At 42.4% G+C, this 21965-nt stretch overlaps 1 protein-coding gene across 2 annotated transcripts; it reads left to right on the top strand.

The window, feature by feature from the left end:
• Positions 1-4829: 4829 nt before the first annotated feature.
• On the top strand, positions 4830-15098 carry SERPINB12 (serpin family B member 12). Of its 2 annotated transcripts, none has more exons than XM_049620528.1 (7): positions 4830-4997; positions 7796-7868; positions 8690-8832; positions 10377-10494; positions 12433-12575; positions 13551-13718; positions 14694-15098. In XM_049620528.1, exons 1-7 carry the CDS (start codon positions 4830-4832, stop codon positions 15096-15098), a joined length of 1218 nt encoding a protein of 405 aa, XP_049476485.1. The 2 variants fall into 2 exon arrangements, with proteins under 2 accessions (XP_049476485.1, XP_049476484.1); XM_049620527.1 differs by having other exon boundaries at positions 7796-7930; positions 8692-8832.
• Positions 15099-21965: the final 6867 nt, after the last annotated feature.

The following is a 21965-nucleotide window of genomic DNA, read 5'->3' as shown; positions in this document are numbered from 1 at the left end:
GTGTTAAACACAAATAAAGTTGCAGTGTCTGAAAATGTGCTGCCATGCTTAGTGATACATCTGCAGTACATTTTAAAATAATTACACTTTAGAGGGGCGCCTGGGTGGCTCAGTCGGTTAAGCGTCCGACTTCAGCTCAGGCCATGATCTCACAGTTCGTGAGTTCGAGTCCCAAGTCGGACTCTGTGCTGACAGCTCAGAGCCTGGAGCCTGCTTCAGATTCTCTGTCTCCCTCTCAGAGCTCATGCTCTGTCTCTGTCTCCTTTAAAAATAAATAAACATTAAAAAAATTTTTTAAGTAAAATTAAACTTTAAATATATATATAATTTATGTATAAATATATATACATACATCAATATATAGAAAAGTCATATATAACCATATTATTATGGACCCTTCCTGTACAGCTTCTTTCACTCAACATTGTACTTGTGACATCCATGTTATTATGGGGTGACTAGAGTTCACTCAGACCCATGGGTGTGCGTATTCCGTTGTAGGACTTGTAACCCACAAGCTGTTTATCTTACTGATGATGGACATTTGGTTTGCTTCTGAGTTTGGGCTGTGACAGAAGTGTTTGTATGAATGTATTTGTGCACACAGTTTTTTAAATCTGAAAATGATTTTGCATCTCTGGAAAATATCTGTTATGGTTACATTTTAGTATGATGATGATTAGATCTCTACTGTCCATTTATTGGTAAGTTGGTCCCACTTGTAAATCCAGTGGATTTGGAGACTGGTTTAGTCCTACTGTTTTCAGATTAGTACTGATGTAAAGGGATTTTTGGTAAGGACAAGAAAACTGACCTTAGAGTTCTTTTTATTTTACTTTATCTTTTGTTGTGACAACATGACATGACTTTTACTGCCCACCAAAGCTTATCTCTAATGAATAAAAACAGTGTTAAGTGGACTTAAAAATGTTAACAGTATTATATCTTTAAATTGCCTGTTTGAATATTATTAGGATAATACTCGAATAAGTCTTGATGAGGGCTGTTTAAAATTTTTTTCCTACATAATACTCTTTTGCCTTTTCCATTTCATTTTGTGAATTAATACCGTATTCTCCTATCTATGCTCTTATAACCCCACTGGAGCTGCTTCTAATGTAGTACGTGCTCTATCAGAGGGTGGATTTCTCACAGGCAGAGACTGGGTCTCATTCATTTCATCCTTTGATGTGTAATCACTGCCCCCCAATGGGAGAACTCGATAAATGTTTAAAGAGCAATTAGGTCACTGTCAAATTTGGCCAGTTTCTGATTTAAAAACAAGCAAAACGACAACAGCACTCCAAAGGTAATTACCAGATGCCATTTTAATAAAGTTGTTATTATTTATTTATTTACATCCCAATAAGTTAGCATATAGTGCAATGATGATTTCAGAAGTAGATTCCACTGATTCATCTCTATGTATAACACTCAGTGCTCATCCCAACAAGTGTCTTCCTTAATGCCCCTTACGCATTTAGCCCATCCTCTCACTGACAACCCCTCCAGCAATAAAGTTATGTTTCTATATTTTAGAGTTTTCTACAACCCCAGGCAAGATTTTCCTATAATAAATGCTCACCTATAGTCATCTAACATATACTGCGACTTTCAGGCTGGTTTTCCATTACTACCATTCTCACTTCTCCCTTGGAAGGCGGGGCAGAATTAAAGCTCCATAGACTCTCATGGACACTCAGAACCAGTCCACGGGGTAGAAGCAGCTAAGGCTCAGAAAAGGGACTTGTTGCTGGGGGAGAACATGATAGTATTTGGAGCCAGGTTGGGAAACTCCTGAGACAAAATTTAGCATGGGCTCCTCGTTCTTTATGCACCAATGGGCAGAGAGAGTTTGAGGGTGCACTGCAGCTCCCAGCGTGAATAAGGGTAGCGGCAGAATTAGAAATGGGTACAAAACACCGCATATTCCAGGAGAGAGCAGGCCTGGGCGTGGAGAGGTCATAGCCTTGCCTTTCTCCGGGCCAACTTCGTGACTGGGTGCAAATCACTTCACCGCTTCGGGCCTCGGGTTTTTTTCGTCTCAAGAAGAAGGGAGTTGGCCTGCATGAGCAATCACGTCCTTTCCACAGCAGGTTAAGACTCCAGTTCAGTTCCACGCATCTCGTGCCAGAAAGGAACACCCCACCCCTCTGATGCCAGAGGCACATCCACACAAAGAAACAGGGTAAAGTCGAGCAAATGGCTGGAACATTTTTTAAAGAGCCAGATTGGGATAATGCAGTTTTTAATCCAAATCTCTTCTTTTCCTTTAGTGTTGTGTCTCTAGGCTTCTTTAATAGCAATGAACAAAGAGCCAGAATATCCACTGCTTTTTCCTTTGATGCCAAACGTTTTAGTTAAATATCCACCTTGGTTATATGAACGAGGCTTTAAAAAACATCAGACTACTTTTTATCCAAAATTTTATGATTTAACGAAAGCCTGTGCAATCCCCTCAACCCAGACCACCTTGACTTTATCTGATTTCTCTACTTTCTTAGTAAATTTGTTCCTAAATGGGTAATGCCAGCCACTGTTGTAGAGTGAATATGTTGGATGTGTAGATTTCTGAGGTGTGAGGCACTATTGAATTTCGAGGCATGCTCAGGACATAGGTTTCTTGGAAAACACATAACTGAACCCAGTTTTATCAGTACAGAATGAGAAATACAAGTCATGTGCAAATTTGGCAGGAAAAAAACCTAAGGATAAAAATGGACTGTAAGCTGAACAAGGGGGAAAAATACCAACGTATAGTGGGCGTGTGTTTGGTCAGCCTATCCTATACGGAGGGCAACTTAGCAGAAATAGAAGCTACAGCAGAAACAGCACGTAGATTGGGCCAACATGTGTGATTCGATTCTTCAATTCTTTACTCATCTGGTATAAAGGGACTGCCAATATCTAGCCTGGAGAGTTGTGGGGTTAAAGCTAATATATGTAAAACATATGTCTGGCATATTTTATTTTATTTTATCTATTTTATTTTATTGATCTTACTTATTTTTGAGAGACAGAGACAGAGCATGAGTCGGGGAGGGGCAGAGAGAGAGGGAGACAGAATCTGAAGCAGGTTCCAGGCTCTGAGCTGTCAGCACAGAGCCCGACATGGGGCTTAAGCCTACAAACTGTGAGATGATGACCTGAGCTGAAGTCAGGCACTTAACCGACTAAGCCACCCAGACGCCCTTATCTAGCACATTCTAAAAAAGGTATCTCATGGTATCTTTTTGAATTAGGTTTATAGACTAAAAAGGCCCATATCAAACTGGGATGATTCTAGAACCAATGTACACCGTTCAATGCAGTAACGATTTCTTAATGTTTATAATGTGCCACATGTCTGATGATAAAAAAACACAAACAAGAGGGTTCACATTTCCCTCTACGAAATACACAATATCCATAGACAAAATGACAAAAGAAAAGACATTTCATCGGAGAGGGATGGTCCAAAGTGAGATCTATGTAAGATTTTCTTTCTTTTTTTTTTTTTTCAATGTTTTTTAAAAATTTATTTTGGGAGAGAGAGCATGAGCAGAGTAGATAGGGGCAGAGAGAGAGGGAGAGAGAGAATCCCAAGCAGGCTCTGCACTGTCAGTGTAGAGCCCAATGTAGGGCTTGATCTCATGAACTGTGAGATCATGGTATGATCCGAAATCAGGAGTTGGATGCTTAACCGACTGAGCCACCCAGGCGCTATGTAAGATTTTCTTGATACTTCTAGAATAGATTATTGTGGGGGGCAAGGAATCTGTCCTCAAGGAGTCACTTCCTTATGTTGGTTCTCTATCACCTGTGGTTCAGCGTAGAATTTCTAAACTCCCAACATCTTTCAAGATCAATGATCTCTTGAACAATATCAATGACTGACAGGGGCACCTCAAGTCCTACAGGCTGCATGTGGAGTGAGTCAGAAGGATGTGAGGTGACCAAGGACATGGCCCATGACAATTTGCTGGGCATTCCTCAATCCTAGCATGCTGAGGGGAGAGCACAGGCAGAAGACTGAAGCAGAACCGGGAACAGCCTGTGGAGAAGGAGATGGAATGAAGTTTTCTTGATTGTAAACTTGACTTTGAGGACACGGTTGCCTGTAAATTTGTCTTACCTGAACAAAGGAAGTTCTACCACAAAGTGGGTAGAATTGTGTCCCCCAAAGATTGGTTTAAGTCCTTATCACTGGTACCTGTGAATGTACTCTTCTTGGGAAACAGGGTCTTTGCAAATGTAATCAAGTTAAGATGAGGTCATACTGGCTTAGTGTGGGCCCTCATCCAATGACTGGTGTCCTTACAAGAAAGGGGACATTTAGACTCACACAAAATACACAGGGAAGAACACTGTATGAAGTTGGAAGCGAAGATAAGTGATACCTCTATAAACCAAGGAACACTGAGGGTTACTGGCAACCACTAGAAGTTGGGAGAGAGGCAGGAAACCTTTTTCCTGACAGCCTCCAGAATGAAGTGATGCTCCCAACACCTTGATTTTGGATGTCTGGTCTCCAGAATGAAGACAGGATAAATTCCTGTTGTTTAAGCCACCTGGTTTGTGATAATTTGTTATGGTAGCTCTAGGAAACTAATTCGCAGCCCTAAATGAAAACAGACTTCTTTCTGTATCAATAGCAGTATGGACATCAATATCTATGTACCAGGATAACGGTGACCTTAGTTTTCTGGTTTTTAATAACATATTGAATCATTGTATATTACTGTATCACGTGTATTTAAAATGAGAACTGTTTATTTGTTTTCCTCTAATCATCATGTTCTTTCTCTGTTTTGTTTTGTCTTTGGTTTTAGACTATCGTCAATTTCAGGATGGATTCTCTGGTTGCAGCAAACACCAAATTTGGCTTTGATCTTTTCCAGGAGATAAGCAAAGATGATCACCATAAAAACTTCTTCTTCTGTCCTCTGAGCCTCTCGGCTGCCCTTGGCATGGTCCGCTTGGGAGCCAGAAGTGACAGCGCACAGCAGATAGACCAGGTGTGGATCAGTATCTCTAGGTCCACTCCCAGGGTCATACCCTAGTTCCTCCTTGGCAAGCCAAGCTGTTCCCGAGCCTGGGGCTTGAGGGGGGAGCCTGGTCTGCCCCGGAGCTTTCATTTACACCCCGCCTTGCTTTCTCTTCAAGGCCCAATTAAACCTCTGCCTCTGGTATGACACTTCTCCAGCCTCCACAGTCTGATAGCCGTTCTTATTCATCTTCTCCGTTTCTGTCTGTCTGCATGTCTGTCCCACTTTCTCGCCATAGTTATCCATACCGATACTGCTAGCAATATATATTTTTTTAAATTTAGAGGAAGAGAGAGAGAGAGAGAGAGAGAGAGAGAGAGAGAGACACCACGAACCGGGAAGGGATAGAGAGAGAGGGAGAGACAGAATCCCAAGCACGCTCTGTGCCATCAGCGTAGAGCCCAATGTGGGGCTCGAACTCACAAACGATGAGATCATAACTGGAGATCAAGAGTGGGACGAGCCACCCAAGTGCCCCACTGCTAGCAGTATCTTTTAATGTATGTACGCGTTTTCTTTCTTTCCATAAATAAATATTTAGTAAGCCCCAGTTACATATCTGGTGGCTAAAGATCACAGCATCCTCCTTGACTCCTCTCTTTCTCTCTCACTTGTCATCAAATTCCAACAGGCTTTCCTCTCTATACACAACCAGAACGTAGGCACTCCCCACTGTCTCCCTGAGGTCTGACGACCACCATCCCTTATGGATACAACTTCCTCATGGGCTTCCTTGTTTCTGCTGATGGTCTGTTCTCAACCCAGCTGCCAGAAGGATCCTTTGAAAACCTCAATCAGATCCTGTTTCTCATGTGCTCAAAACCCGGACTTCTGATTTCACTAATGATAGAAGCCGGAGTCCTTACAGTGGCCCATGAAGGCCTGGTACCTGAATCCAGACAACCAGGTGACTCCCTCTCTCATCCTGTCCCTCCCCACTCCTCCAGCCACACTGTCATTCAGAGTCCTTGGGTAAGCCGTGCCTACTCATGTCTTAGGGCTTTTGCTCCATTCCCTTTGCCTGCTGGCTCTCCTCCCCCCACTCCCTCACCCCAGATATCTGATCTATAATTTGCTTTCTCCTTCAAGTCTTTGATCAGAGTTTACCTTCTCAACCAGGCTTACCTTGCTTGACTAGACCAGCAGTCTAATGCTGCAGACTGGCCCCCAACCCTGTAAAATTCCCTCTTACCTTAGCTACTTTCCCCCTACTTGGCACTTCTCATCTTCTAACATACTGCATACAATAATCATTACTATGTGTATTATTTTTCATATGCTTCCCCCTCTAGAATATCATCTCCCAGATGGTGAAGATCTTTATCCTAGAACAGTATTTGGCTTATAGTAGCCATCCAATATAAATTTGTAGAGTGAATGAATGAAAGTGACAAGAACAACTTCCCAGATAAACTATAGGCTCCTGAGGTGGGTCTTATAACTTCCCTGGATCTAGCATCCAACAGAGAGGTTATATGGGAACCCAGGCCCATACGGAGGAGCTGAATTCTTGGATTAAGGTAGAATGTGTCTGAGCTCATCCTGCTTTATGCGTTTACTTTGATTTGGAATATTATGCCATCAGCAAAACTTCGCTTTAGAGTGTGGTTGGCACCCTCCATGTTCAGTTTCAGATGTTCTTTCTCCAGGCCCTTGGGTTTCACCCTGCTCAGCAAAAGTGTCCTGGGCAGGGCAAGGCATGCATTTGTCTCCTGCCTTTCTGCACTGCTCTGGGTAACTTGTCTTTTGCTGTCCTCGCTTGCTTGATTGGTTGGAAGGTCTAGATCAGTGCTAACAAAAATATAATTCAAATCCCATATATAATTTAAAAAGTTTTAATAGCCATACTAAGAAAGTAAAAAGAAATAGGTGCAACTAACTTTAATAATGTATTTGATTTTATTTAACCCGATGCATCCAAAATATCTTATCAACATGCAATCAATTAAAACTTTAAATGAGATCTTTTACTTTTTTTTTTTTCATGCTAAGTCTTCAAAAATCCAATGTGTATTTTACACTAACAGTCTGACTGGCTCAATAGCCACGTGTGGTCTCATGGATACCTCCAAATTCGTTTAGTTTGGTTACATTCATTCTTTTTTAAAAAAATTTTAAAATCTTTTAAAAGTTTATTTATTTATTTATTTTGAGAGAGAGATCAGGGGAGGGGCAGAGAGAGAAGCAGAGAGAGAGAATCCCAAGCAGGCTCCACACTGCCAGAGCAGAGCCCAATGTAGGGCTCAACCCCATGAACCTTGAGATCATGACCTGAGCTGAAATCAAGAGTTGGACACTTAACCAGCTGAATCATCCAGGCACCCCTCTTTTTTTTTTTTTTTTTTGAAATTTTTGTTTATTTTGACAGAGAGACAGAGAGACAGAGAGCACGATTGGTGGGGAGGGGGTGGGAGGGCAGAGAGAGACTCCCAAGAGGGCTCTGTGCTCTCAGCCCAGAGCCTGACATGGGGCTCAAACTCATGAACTGTGAGATCATGACCTGAGCCAAAATCGAGAGTTGGATGCTTAACTGACTGAGTCACCTGGGTGCCCCTGGTTACTTTCATTCTTAAATGCAGACCCAGGAGATAGCATGCAGTTTCCTTTCCTTCCATTCCACAGCCAAGTAAAACATCCACTATTCTTTAAACTATTGTTGTTTGACCACGTAATCATCGTCCCTGTGACACTGTAAAAATGTTGCTGAAGCTATTCAGATTTCCTGGTGTTCGTACTGTCTGAAAGACCCCGTAATCGCCATCATGCAGGTGCTACACTTCAATGAGTTTTCCCAGAGTGAAAGAAAGGAACCTGATCCCTGTCTGAAAAGGAAAAACCCAGAAGAACTCACTGATGGCTCTCTGGAGGGGCAGAAGGAAACAAGGGGGTCTCTGACTCTGCAGGTGAGCCACCACAGACCCCTTCCCCTCTTCTTCTGAACCACTCATTCTGGCTGTGCTATATTTGGCAATGGTTTCTTATTCCCAAACATTACGTTGTGGCCATCATCGTCAGCAACAATAGCAATAACCCCGTATGACCTCCAGTTCCTTTCTGATTATGTATCTCAGATGTTGTTGGCTATCAGCCAGTTTTCTCAAGAGTAGGATCTGGTATCTTCTGCTCATGAGAAAGACGATTAGATCAGAACCCCATTACGCACCTAGTTGTACAGGCCACAGGTCCCCAGGATGGAGCATGGTTGAAGATGAAGGGCGGGAAGGGGCATGGATCCGCTGTGGGAGTCTTACCCTCTTTCTCCAGTTTTGCCTCTTGTGTTTCATGCTGAAATCTCCTGACATGCAAAGCTTTTACTGGTTGTCTCACAGCAGGAGTGGGAAAGATATTCTCCAGGTTATCCATGCTCATACCTTAGAAAGTTTAAGAAGAGGGTGGAGAGAAGATGGTCTTTTTCTTGTATCTTTTTGAATATAAAGAAAAGTAATGTGCACTGATCTCAAGTGTAGTGTGCACTGCTGAGTCCCCAGATGTATTGTTCCTTGACCTTGATACCAAGTGGGAGCCACGATCATCTCTTGGGACCACTTCCTGGCCTCTCTTCCTCTCAGATTGCTCCCCCACATGGTAACAAAGTGAAATGACGACGTGCCTTAGTGGCATTTCATCCCCCTGATGAAACCACATTTTTTTCTTCTTTTGTTAGGCTGAGTCTTCCAATGACGAGAGTGGACTGCTCAGTTGCTACTTTGGGCAGCTTCTCTCCAAGTTAGACAGGATCAGAGTTGATTACACCCTAAGCATTGCCAACAGGCTTTACGGAGAGCAGGAATTCCCCATCTGTCCGGTGAGTTTGGTATGGCTGGTGATTAAAACTATCATATAGCATACTAATTAAAAAAATCAGTGAGTAGCTGGATTACTCATCTGCCATCTGGAACACAGTCCTCTCTGACAGGAGGATGTGCCGTGGACTGGTGGGCTGTCTGGGGCCCACCTCTTTCTCTCCCACACCTTCCATTGCCCTCCTCCCAGTTTTCGACTTGAGCAGTTTATGAGGCCGGTGCTGGTGGGTGGAAAGAGGGTCATGTAACTAACAGCTTTTGGAGCTTTTTGGTAATGGCCTTCCTTCTTGTGACTGTCTTTCCCCGTGAAGATGCCTAGTAGATACACTTGGTAGGTCCTCTTCCGGCCCCTCCCCAACCCCCACCAACACTTCTCTAAAATCACCTTTCATACCACGATGAGGACACCCCTCCATATAATTGTATGCACCTATCAGCAAAATGGCGTAGCAGAAGGAGACTGCATTTGGATCCAAAAAGGTGCTTGGCTTGTCTCCCTGGCTAAGCAGTGTGTATGTAGAGCAGCACACCTCTGAGCCCTGGCTTCAATTTCCTCTGTCACCACTGGAAGGAGCCACAGACTTAGCAATAAACTTGAGGGGTGTGACCACAGGCAAATGTGTGATACAGTTGGCTAGGCTGGCCTCGTAAGGGGGCAGGCTGAGCACACTTTAGCCAAAATAAGTATGTTTTCTTACAATGGAAATGAGATTTTATATACTGATTTTTCTTTTAAACTAGCTGTATTGAGGTATAAATTCACATATCATATAATCCACCTATTAAAAATGTACACACCAGTGGTTTTGGTATATTACCTTATAACTTTTAAAAAATTGTGGTAAAATATAACATAAAAATTGCTATTTTAACCATTCTTAAAAAATATTTATTTTGAGAGAGAGAGAGAGAGCAGGAAGAGGCAGAGAGAGAGAGAGAGAGAAAGAATCTCAAGCATGCTCTGCACTGTCAGCACAGAGCCCCATGCGGGGTTCAAATTCACCAACCATGAGATCATGACCTGAGCCAAAATCAAGAATCAGATGCTTAACCGACTGAGCCACTCAGGCGTTCCTTAACCAGTTTTAAGTATACAATCCGGTAACCTTGATTACATTTACAATGTTGTGTAAGCATCACCTGATTTCCAAAATGCTTTTATCATCCCAGAAACTCTAACTAGTAAGTAAGGTTTTAATTCTTAAAAATAGAGGAATGTTATATAGTTAAGTCTCTCAAGTTACTTGATATTCATGTTGCAACATCTCCACAAATGGGATGTCCAAGGTAAAGGGTATCTGGTAGGAAAGGCTTGTGCCCTTGTAACTGTGGACTGCTTCATGAACAAGCACTCTATATCCTAAATTGTCACCACAATGAGTGAAATGCCACTGGCTAATTAAGAGTGGGGATAGCTAGAGACGACACACATCCTGTTTAAATGACTGGGCACATCTCTCTCATTAGGCTTCTCCTGACTGCCTCACTCCTGTTAGCACAGTTATCTGATTTCATTGCACTATTTCCCTTTATTTCAATTTAACAGGAATACTTAGATGGCGTGATTCAATTTTACCACACAACCATTGAAAGTGTTGATTTCCGGAAAGACACCGAAAAGTCCAGACAACAGATTAACTTTTGGGTTGAATCTCAGTGCCAAGGTAAGAAAGACCAAACACATTATGGCTGGTATTCCTTTCCATTTAAAAGGAGAAAAGTCAGCCTGGTTTCCCAGATGGCTAGTCTGTCAAGGCCAGATGCTCACAAACATGGGCCATGTTCAAAGCCCGTTTTGCAGGTGCAAAGAGTCAAATGCTTAGATGCTATGTTACTTACTGATGCTTCTTTGCTCCATCATAAAAGGTAAAATCTTTTCAGGCAAGCACATGCCAGCAGGATGTTAACCGTTTCCATTTAAAAAAAAAGTTCAGTAGAAAGATTGTGAAGAGAATCTAGTTATTCAGAGGGAAATGGAAATGATAAAATCTCAATTTTTATCAACGCTTCACTAAGTACATAGGTGTCTTCTGGGTAAAGGGGGTTTAGAGCTAGTGATGAATAGTGAAACTATGGATTCAATGTAAAATGGAGTAAGTTTAAAAAAAATTTTTTTAAAATGTTTATTTATTTTTGAGAGAGAGAGAGACAGAGTGAGAGCAAGGGAAGGGCAGAGAGAGAGGGAGACACACAATCAGAAGCAGGCTCCAGGCTCTGAGCTGTCAGCACAGAGCCCAAGGTGGGGCTGGAACTCACAAACCATGAGATCATGACCTGAGCTGAAGACTAACACTTAACCGTCTGAGCCACCCAGGAGCCCCTGGAATAAGTTTTTAAAGTTTATTTATCTTGAAAGAGAGAGAGAGAGAGAGAGAGAAAGAGAGAGAGAGAGAGAGAGAGAGAGAGAGAGAGAGAATCCCAAGCAGACTTTGCACTGTCAGGACTAAGCCCAAACCCAACCAACCGTGAGATCATGGCTTGAGCCAAACTCAAGAGCCAGACGCTTAACTGACTGAGCCACCCAGGTGCCCCCAGAATAATTTTTTAATGTGAAAATCCCCTGTCCAGCCTTTTCTTGGGAGAAGCACCCAAACTCCAAAATTATTTCCCCTCACTTGGTCCACATGCCACAAAAATTCCCATTCCTTCAAGGTTCCACTCAGTTGCCAAGAGGAAAGTGTGTTCACTAAAAAAGTTCATATTAAGGCATGACTATCTACTTTTTCCTGGTTAGCCAACTCTTCTGGAATATTGTAAGTGTAGGTGATGTCAACATAATCTATTATTATGGGGTTTAAGTGGAAGTCTTGCAGTAAAAAGCTCTACTCATCTTTAAGGACTCAGCATGCATTCAAATAACTGATGATTTGGTACTTGGAGGTGGAAAGGGATGGGCACTGAAAATGGATGATTGCTTGACAGCCTGGGATGTTCCAGTCTGCCTCAGGGCTGTGTTACTGTGGAAGGAACCTAGAGCCAGAAGGCCCCACAACTGATCTCAGCTGACCTTGCTGATTTTTGGCTGTGTAGCCTCACCTCTCGCTGGCTGTGGTTTATTCCTCTATAAGAAGGGATAACAATACCCACTTCTTGTGGTTGACGTGGGATGGAATGAAACAGCACACGCGAAAGCCGCTATCAAATAGGTTTTATGTCCTGGTCTAGCACATTTACATGCATTTTTGTTTATATTTAAACATATACACTCTACTGTGATGAGTGCTTAAGACAGGAAGTTTCCACAATAGTTCTGTTTCTCCAGGAGGTTATAATATAATCAGGTGGCAGGGTCTACTTTGAAAAGTAAATCATGGCATAGGATAGCTGATGGCAAGTTCCAACCACAATGATTCAGTGAATTGAAGCAGACTCAGTGCTTTAGAATGGGTCCCTCCTTGGGTTGAGTGACAGTTCCTTCCCTATAACTCCCACCCTCACCTCTGCCCTGGACGATGAATGGTGTAGTTTTCTTGGGTTCATTCTTGAATCAGACATGCTCTATCCTTGGGGATGTTAAGTGGCATTAAGAATAATCTGTCTATGTGAATCCCTCTGACATGATTCATATGCTGGATATTCTCTGGAACCTTTTTTTTTTAAAGGTAAAATCAAGGAACTCTTCAGCAAGGATACTATTAACAGCGCAACTGTGCTGGTTCTGGTGAATGCTGTTTACTTCAAGGCCAAATGGGAAAAATATTTTGACTGTGAAAACACAGTGGATGCACCTTTCTCTCTAAATGAGGTATGATATTAGAACACACGGTTTTCTATATATTCTGCTCATAATTGCCACTAAGAAATTATGATTTCAGTATGTACTCTCAACTTGAAAACTTCAGGTCTGTGGGTTGCAGCATACAACATAATAAGAATATTTTGTTATTAGCAAAAATCAGTACCTGAAATTGTTGAACATCTTGGTGCCAAGATGAGCATTTTCCACTCACTGCACTGAGCATTTTCCACTCACTACTTCATTTGTTTCCCAAAAACGACATTATGAAAGTGGGTGTTATTATTTTTCTCATTCTAGGAGAAATGGGGGAGGGGGAAGAATGCAAGGGTTAGGTTACTTAGCTAAATTCATGCATTAGCATTCACATCTGTGAGTATTTGTCTCAAAAACCCACGTTCCAAGCCACCAGACTGTAGAATGGAGTAAAGGGAAGGATCAGACTCCAGCCTGTCACCTGTTAGCAGGCACTGTACATCCTCATCTGTAGACTGATGACCCCGCATGTCCATAAGGTGTTTGGGATGGTGCCTTACTGTCTGATGGAAGCCTATGGAACAAGTGTTGTTACTTAGCATTTAGATGGTTATCATTTAACCAAGGCTCCAACTGGGTGGGTCACGCAGGCCAGAAAGGGCAAGATGAGGCCAAGAGACTGGGTGGTGCAGGCAGGGAAGGTAGAAAGCTGGTGGGGCTTGTTTCCACTGGCTGGACTGTAGGTAGATGCCTGGATAGACAGTTTACCAACAGGTGGGCTTGGCAGCTGAAAAGCCTATTAAAACCAAGGGGAAAAAAGTGTTGGTAAAGGAAGGGCTGACTGATCAGTGGGCAGAAGACTGTTTAGGTTGGATCACTGGTGTGGCTCAGAGCCTCTGGTGAAGACCCTTCTCATCGTAATGGAGCCCTGTTTTCAGGAGTGATGGGGCCGTGTGAGTCTGTGAGCTACTCTGGCAGTCCCGTGACTTGCCATCTTGTCCACTACAGAATGAAAAGAAGACCGTGAGGATGATGAATCAAAAGGGCCTATTTAGGATTGGCTTCATAGAGGAGCTGAGGGCACAGATCCTTGAAATAAGGTATACCAAGGGGGCGCTCAGCATGTTTGTCCTGCTGCCGGCTTTCTCTGAAGATAACTTAAAGGGCCTGGAAGAGGTAAGTCTTCACTTTCAAGTGTCTACGAAATATTTCATTGTAGATCTTTGGAGAGTGGCCCAAGTTACCATTTACTGTCCTGAGGAAGGATGGCACCTTGGCTCTCAGAGATATCAAAGAATATATAAGAATCTGAATTCGTGGAGATAGGTCTTCCTCTGGTGTTTAGAAAAGAACAAATACCAAAAATGTTGGCTAAGACTTTCCTCTCCAATCTCCTAGTCTTCTACAATTGTTCTCCGGACCTATGAATCCTTTTCTATGAATTACCTGACTTCTGGTCTCTTGCTCAGACTAATTTGCTATGGCTCACGGAACGACCCTTTAGCTGAACTCTGTTTTTGGGTGCATGTGCCTTGACAGAGAGGAGATACTGATACCAGAATAGATTGCTTGTGAGGTGGGGAAGCCTGGCTACATATTGTTCCATGTGGGAGAGAAGGAGACAGAGGGAGAGAGAAAGTGAGAGAGAAATACCTGGAGAGTGACTGCAATAATAGCCATTATTCAAAATTTACTGTGTGCCAGCACTATGTTAATTCCTTTACATACATTATCTTGTTCAGTCCTTGCAAGAGCCTAACGGCATTGTTTCTATTTTATAGAAGAGGGGGTTGAACTTCACAATGTCAAGGCTTGGCACGCAACTTGGTCAACTGAGCTTTGCTGGGCTTCGGCACCCAGACACCAGTCTGTCAGACACCAGAGGACAGAAAGCTTAGTGTGGGGAAAGGTTAGGGAGGGAGCAAGGGCCTTCGACACCAGAGGACAAAGAACTCAAATTGTCTTGTGACTTCTAAAGAGGAAAGAGACTTGCTTGGAGGAATTTAAATGAAACGGGAGTATTTTGAGGCTTAGGAAAGAACCTTGAAGATTGCTACTGGCTGTTGAAATAGACTCAAGCCCTTGAAGTAATTGGGGCATCCTTTGCAGGCTTATAATCTGACCCTGAACATTATCTTCTCCCTCTTGTAGCTTGAAAGGAACATCACCCATGAAAAAATAATGGTCTGGAGCAGCTCGGAAAATATGTCAGAAAAACCAGTAGCCGTCTCCTTCCCACAGTTCACCCTAGAAGACAGCTATGATCTGAATTCTACTCTACAGGGCATGGGCATCACGGATATCTTCGAGGAAAGGAAGGCTGATCTTACTGGCATCTCTCTAAGTCCCAATTTGTACCTGTCAAAAGTTGTCCATAAAACCTTTCTGGAGGTGGATGAAAATGGCACCCAGGCAGTAGCCGCCAGTGGTGCTGCCAGCATGGAAAGGTCCATACCATCCTGGGTGACGTTTAATGCCAATCACCCTTTTCTCTTTTTCATCAGACACAACAAAACCCAAACCATTCTCTTCTATGGCAGGGTCTGCTCTCCTTGAAAGGAGCATGCTGTCTAGTGCCTGGGACCTGGAAGAAAATGGCAGTATAGTCTTCCCCTGGTGCAATGTGTGCATTTGTGTTCTTGCTAATATCCAAAGCCGATGGAATCCTATCACAGCTCCATGCTCCCTTCCTCCAGCCACTGGCTCGTGTGTGTCCTGATCCTTCTTTCACCCTGTAGCTGACTTTTAACTATGTGCATTAGTATCAAAGGCCCTTGCTCCCTCCCTAACCTTTCCCCATGCTAAGCTTTCAAGCATATAATTCACCCTCTGTCATGGGCAGGTCAACATAATGGGGATGGTACTGACTTTAAGTTCCCTACCTTGTTATGAAGGAATTCTGAAAGTCCAAATCATTAGACCACTTCTAGGAGATGACAAACTCAGAAACCACTTTAACATGCGTGGCAAGAAGAAACGTTTAAGTGGAATGTGTTTTGGAAGCTCAGCTCTATTTCTATGGCTATTAAAACCATGGCCGGTCGCTGGGCAAGATTCCCTGCCTCTTTCTCGCCCATCTTCTTCTACTGCATGGAAGATGCCCTGTGAGGTGCTTCTCATTTGGCAGAAAGTGGGGCCTGGGGTGGATTTAAGTGGGAGCTCAAGACAGAAGCCTGCCCTGACCAGCACTCATTCTGTGCAGGAGGATGGCGTTTGTTTTGTGAATCTGACGTTGACCCAGGAGAACCGCGGTGCATTTAAAAATTCGTCCCGGCTTTCCTTATTGAGTCTCCCAGGCCATTGTCATGAAGCACTGTCCTCTGTGTCTTCTTCACCCCCTTCCTCAGAGAATTCTCCTCTGTAGTTAACCCTAAATACTCAGCATGCAAGGTGGGGGAGGGGAACACTGCCCTTACTGCTGACTGCTGGGCTCCCCGTCCCCCTATCTCTGTAGTCTGGCCACCTGGAAATAGAACTGTTTCCTCCTGGAGACCTCATGCCTGGTTACAACCTGAGAGCAGGCCTGGGTCTGGGAATGATGCATGTGGAAACCTTTGTCAGGAAGGCCCTTGGCTTCGTATCAGGCTCTAGTCTACTGAGCGCCTGATGCCTGAGTGTTCAAGGGTCCAGGACCCGGGACCTTAATCCCCTGATACGTCTGTGTGAATTCTTATTCTTGGCCTTAGCAGAGTGCTCTGGAATGACCACTAACAACGCCTAACTCAAAGACCTGGACAGTCATTAGAGCTCCGTTTCCCTGCCCTGCCCTATGGCTCCCTCTTCCCAGTTGCCACTGTGTTGGATAAGTGTGGCTGTAACAGTTTTTGTAGGGAAGGCAGGCTAACTTCGCCTGCTGTCATGCGGGCCCCCTCTCCCCACTTCTCATCTACATTAATGGTTTCTTTGTGCTGTGAACAACTAGTTCCATGTTCTCCATGCAGTCTTTTCATTGCCCAAGGTTGTCTGTGGTATACAAATTCCTCACTGATTATGTGAGACAGTGTGTGGTGGCTCCTCCAAGTCCTTTCCACGGAACGCACGTCTCCTGGGTCAAGTTTATGTCAGATAATCTAATACAAAGTCTCTTCTGTGGTTCCTTTTGGGGTTGATGTTTTGATGACTCTGGGCCTGACCTGGTATCATTGCTGGATACTGAGTTGGATAACTATGGCCCCCATGAAGGTTTGGCACTGTCTGGCATTGCTTACGTTTTTATTCTTTCCCTTGATAAACACATCTTCTCATTTGTATTGGGGTTTCTCAGAATTTTAATCACAAAGGGAAAATGTAACTATTTACAAAAATGAGAAAGAGTGAGATTCTTAAACTTTTCTGTAAATCAGTAAATATATTCTTTACTAATCTTCGATTGATTAAAATGTCTCTTCTTAGTAAATAAAGCACTTTGTCATTAGTTAAAATATGTGCAACATGTTATGTGCCAGCTGACTTTTTTAGTGACAGAGACCTAACTTGAAAGTTTTTTTCATCCCAAAATATAGAAATACACAATCTACAGAACTAACAATTCATCTCAATTATGTAGGAAAGATGTATCTTGTGCCAGGAAATCTTTCCCACCTTTCCACCATGCTTACATATGAAGGCATACACAAAAGATGAAGGCTTACAACAGCTCTAAAACCTGGGAGTGACAGCCAATGGATCATCAAATTTGGAAGACATTTCTGCTGACTACAGGTTAAGAGCTGGATGGAAAGCCTAGTCAAGGGCTCCCTGTATCATGCCACCCATGTGTCAGTCTGCTTTGTTCCCTCCCACTACTGCCTCCCCTGGGGTTCAGAAACATAAGAGCTGTGCCAATTTAAATTCCAGTCATCCATCTCCACTTTGTCCTTGCTGCTGTCTCCTAGCCTCTGTTTTTCTTTCTTTCTTTTTTTTTTATGTTTATTTATTTTTGAAAGAGAGAGTGAAAGTGAGGGAGGGGCAGAGAGAGGGAGAGAGAGAATCTCAGGGAGGCTCTGCGCTGTCAGCTCAGAGTCCAATGCCGGGCCCCATCTCATGACCATGAGATCATGACCTCAGCCAGAATCAAGAGTCCTATGTTTAACGGACTGAGCCACTCGGGCGCCCCTAGCCCCTGTCTGTCTTATCAGTTTTTTCCTTTCTGTAGCCATTTGAAGACTGAATGAAACTCCCCCAGTACAACTCATAGGAAGTGAGGACAGGTATTGGCACTTTCCCCCCAAGGCAGTTTAGTCTTCACAAGCAGAGTAGTTTTGGTGGGATAAAGACAGAAAGAACCCTGCTGGCAATGTTGTTGGGTTCATATATTTCATTTACCTCCTCCATTCAGAGTGTCAGAGAGTCATATCATACAGGGAGGCGAGAGCTTTCTGACAGTCCAGTGAACTACAGTAGATGCAAGCCTATAAGAAACTGGGAATTATGTTAAAATCAGGAGCTCTTGACTCTTCACTCTTGCACCAGTGAGACTGACCCTTTAATATGGCAGCCAGAGGCAGAGAGAAAATGCAAGTCCATGCTCTATAATTGATAGAAAACCAGCCAGAACCTGCAAATCGGGGACTGAGCTCCTCCATTTCTAGTTCAAGATTTCCTCCACCCAGCAATGTTGACAGGTAAAACAAATGAGGCCATGCAGATTCAAAAACAAATGATTCATCTACCCCGACTACAAATGTTCTGGGAAGAGAACCATGAATGTGTAGTACCCAACAGGCTCTCTGGCACTCTCTAGTTCACAGGCTCCGTATGTTCTATTTTATTTCAACCTGGGCCCTTCTTATGATTTCATACATTATCTAATGTATATTTCCCCTAGAGCTGGAGCAAGCTAGAACATGTGTTGCTTCATCCCTGATTGATGCTTCCTTCCTTTGGATGTATGGCTTTTTTTTTTTTTTTTTTTTTTTTTTTAGTATCATTAACCTTAGGCGGAAGCCCTATGATTGGGATGATGGGTGAGGAAGCTGTGTGGTTGTCTCTGTGGGTTTCTTTGTTCCGTAGATGAATGCCAATGTCAAATGTATTCTTCATCCACATTACTTGTGTTGTATTCTTGTTTTCCCCAATCCATTGTCTTATTCTTTTATTTTTTTACTCAATAAATATAATACAAGGTACGCCTGTGTAGCTCAGTTGGTTGAATGTCCAGCTCTTGATTTCAGCTCAGGTCATGATCCCAGGGTCATGGGATCAAACTCCATGTCCACACTTAGCACGGAGCCTGCTTGAGATTCTCCCTTCCTCTCCCTCTGACCCTCTCCCCCACTTGTGCCATCTCTCTCTCCAAAACAAAACAGCTAGCTAGCTAAGGATAAAACATAAGATTTATCCCAACATACGGCACACACTTTTTACCCATTCATTCTGTATACTTAACATTTAATTTAGGAATTATCGTATTTTCATTGGCTGTTTCCCTCCTAAATAATGTTACCCATCAGGTGCTTCGAACAATGTTTTAGCTACAGGTGAGTGAAAGGATTTGAGAAGCAACCAGATGCACAACAGTGGAGCTGGTGGAAACCCACACACCTTTTCTTGACACACATGGGTTCTAAAGAGATCATCCCAGGTTCAAGGTTAAGGAAATAGGGAAAAAATATATATACAGCTGTGAAAAAACGAACAACTAATGCCAAATAAGGAATAAATACATCATGCTATAGAAAAAAAAAGTGAGACTTCAGAAAATGATTCGTGGCAAGAACCAGAAGAGAACTTTAGAAAACTTTTTGGTATGATTGACAGATTTTAGGAAGGCATGCATCTATGGAATTGGAGCAGAGATCTATGAAAATAAACTGTGATGAGGTGTGAAAGAATTTGAATGAAATATAAAAAGATTTCCAGGGGACTAAAAATATAATATCAAAATTTAAATAGATTTTAGAGGCAGTAAAGAAGCAGAACTGATGCACTGGAAAATTTGATTAGTGATGACTAGGGTGTGTTTCAGCATTTGTCTTAGAATATACAGGAAATAAGAAAAGGGAAATCTGCAGCTGTAGAAAACCTAAGAATTATGGTGTTTCTGAGAAAGCAAGCATATTAATTGGCATGAAATTAATAACCAAAGACACAATTAAAGAAAACTTTCTTAACATGGATAGTCACCTGATTACATAAATTTCCAAGAAAAGTAAGCAAAAATTGGCTTGCTAAACAATTATAAAAATAAAAGGTTGAGAAGATAATTCTCTTAGCATTTGGGCAAAAAAAGAAAATCGTTCATTTACAAAGCATAAACAGAGGGTCCCCAGACATTCCTGTTGTATTAAATTTCTGAAGACAAGGAAACCTAGTCTACAGGTTTGAGGGGAAACATATGATTAAAGAATTTCTTGCCCAATCAAGTTGCAAATGCAACAGAAAATCCTTCCTGGCTGTATCTCTGCATATGTGGGCACTGTATGTTTAATATCCAACACCTAGCACCATGCTATAAACACAAAGGAATTGAAACTAAATTCATGTTGCTTTGAGTAGAATCCAATGTAGTCAAAGGCTCCAAAAGGTAAGGTAATTGTAAAAATATGATTTCAACTGACAATCAAAGGAAGAAGAGAAATACTTGATTTTAAATTCTAATTATGTCCCCAAACTGTTGGCAGCTGTGACTCTTCCCTTTGGCACTATTTTTTTGTTGTTGTTATTGCTGTTGTTAATATCATGTCCAGGCACGGATGAATTTCAATATCCAGAATAAGACTGCAGTCATGAAATCTCTGAATTGGAAGAGTAATAGTTCTTGGTATTTCTTGAGTACTTATGTGCACTGGTATTGATCAAAGACCTTCATGTGTGTTAACCCATTTAATCCTCTCAATCATCCTCAGAGGCAGGTTATTATTAGTGTCCATAGCTAACAGGTGAGGAAACTGAGGCACAGAGAGAGTAACTTACAAAGTCACCCAGGTTGCAAATGGTTGAACTAAGATTTTGAACCAGGCAGTCTGGCTGGATGTTATAACGTGGATTTGTAACCACTGCCCAATATACCCTTTCAAATAGAAATAAAGAATATAAGACGTCATTTACTTCCAATTTTTTATTTTGCAAGCATGAACTTTGATGGTCAAGGACTTACTTGAGAGGAAGTTTTGGGTTTCGATGTTCTTTGAGCCTCGAGGTGGAGAATTCAGAGGCCAGGGGGAGTACCAGGTGGGCCACCATCATGGTGGCAAGTTTGAGTAATTCAGTAGAAGGATTTGGGCAGGTGTGCCTCTTCCTGGCCCAGCCCGGTGCCAGGCATTGAGTGGCAGAGGTCTTTGCCCCCAGCTGTAAGTGGGTCCACTTGAGACACAGGGGCAGAGTCATGTCCCCAGGTAACTGCCACTGTCACCAAGATGGCCAAGTTCCCACTCATGGGGTATAAGCTGCTAGCGGCCTTGCCAGGAAGCACATGCAGAGTCTCTCACTCCTAAGTTGCTAAAGCAGGAGGTAGTAACCACAAAAGAGCATCCACAGACAGTCTAATGAGGAATCTCAAATACAGAGATAACCATATGACATAGATTACCAAATGTGTGAAGGAAATAACCGCATGAAAGAATTCAGAAATCAACTTTGATTGAGTTAATAGATCAAATAAAATACGTTAAGAAATATAAAATAAAAATAGGAAGTTAAGATTTTATTTAAAGCTCCTGGAAATAAACTTAATTATTACAAGAGGTCAGTAAGCTGACTGAACAGCAGAATGAACACAGCCAATGAGTCAGCTGGAAGACTGAGCCGTGAAATTCTACAACACGTAGAATAGAAGGATAAAGAGAAAGAAAGCACATTTAAAATACTGTAGTTGAAGAAGCTCCAACATTCATTGGTGAGCATTTCAAGAACAAAGAGAGCTGAGGGGAGGAAGTACTCCAAGATATAGGACAAGAAAAATATACAAAATTGAAACAAATTCACACAGATTGGAAGGGCCCATTGAGAACTACACTTCACACCGTGGCAAAATTATGGAAGATCAGGGAAAGAAGGGAGTATTCTCAAAGATTTGTGAGTCAAAAGAGATAGAATTCATAAAACAGAATCAGAGTCAGAGTTTAGGTTGCTCGTGGGCCCTGCAAGATGACACAGGGCAATATTTTGAAATTCTGAGAAAAAGGAAATGCAATTAGAGTGTGTACCATACAAACTGTTAGTAAAGGGGGACAGCAAAATGCATGAGCAGGGACTTGTAGAGACTGTCTGTAAGCTAAGGAATGTTTAGAAGTTCTACTGCAAAAAAATTTTAAAAGATGAATCAGAGAAGAAATGGTAAGCTATGAATAGCCGTGATGCCAAAAAAGAAAAAAAAAAACAGGAGTCAAATGGGATGAAAGCTTAAATTAGAATTATTAAAAAAATGAAGATTCAGACGATCTCAACATGAGAAGTGGGAGGTGGTAGGGTTGAGGAGTGAAGAGGGATTCACTTTAGACATTA

The sequence above is a fragment of the Panthera uncia genome (assembly GCF_023721935.1).
Source record: "Panthera uncia isolate 11264 chromosome D3 unlocalized genomic scaffold, Puncia_PCG_1.0 HiC_scaffold_8, whole genome shotgun sequence".
Taxonomy (NCBI): domain Eukaryota; kingdom Metazoa; phylum Chordata; class Mammalia; order Carnivora; family Felidae; genus Panthera; species Panthera uncia.
Note: the sequence above shows the minus strand (reverse complement) of the source record. Positions and strands in the feature narration are given on the sequence as shown.

What these genes read in the sequence shown, in the direction of transcription:
- SERPINB12 (XM_049620527.1), top strand. Translation starts at nt 4,830, where the DNA reads ATGGATTCTCTGGTTGCAGCAAACACCAAATTTGGCTTTGATCTTTTC. An exon ending in GGGGGTCTCTGACTCTGCAG is followed by an intron (nt 7,931 to 8,691) that starts GTGAGCCACCAC and finishes TTCTTTTGTTAG; the next exon opens with GCTGAGTCTTCCAATGACGA. An exon ending in GGTTGAATCTCAGTGCCAAG is followed by an intron (nt 10,495 to 12,432) that starts GTAAGAAAGACC and finishes TTTTTTTTAAAG; the next exon opens with GTAAAATCAAGGAACTCTTC.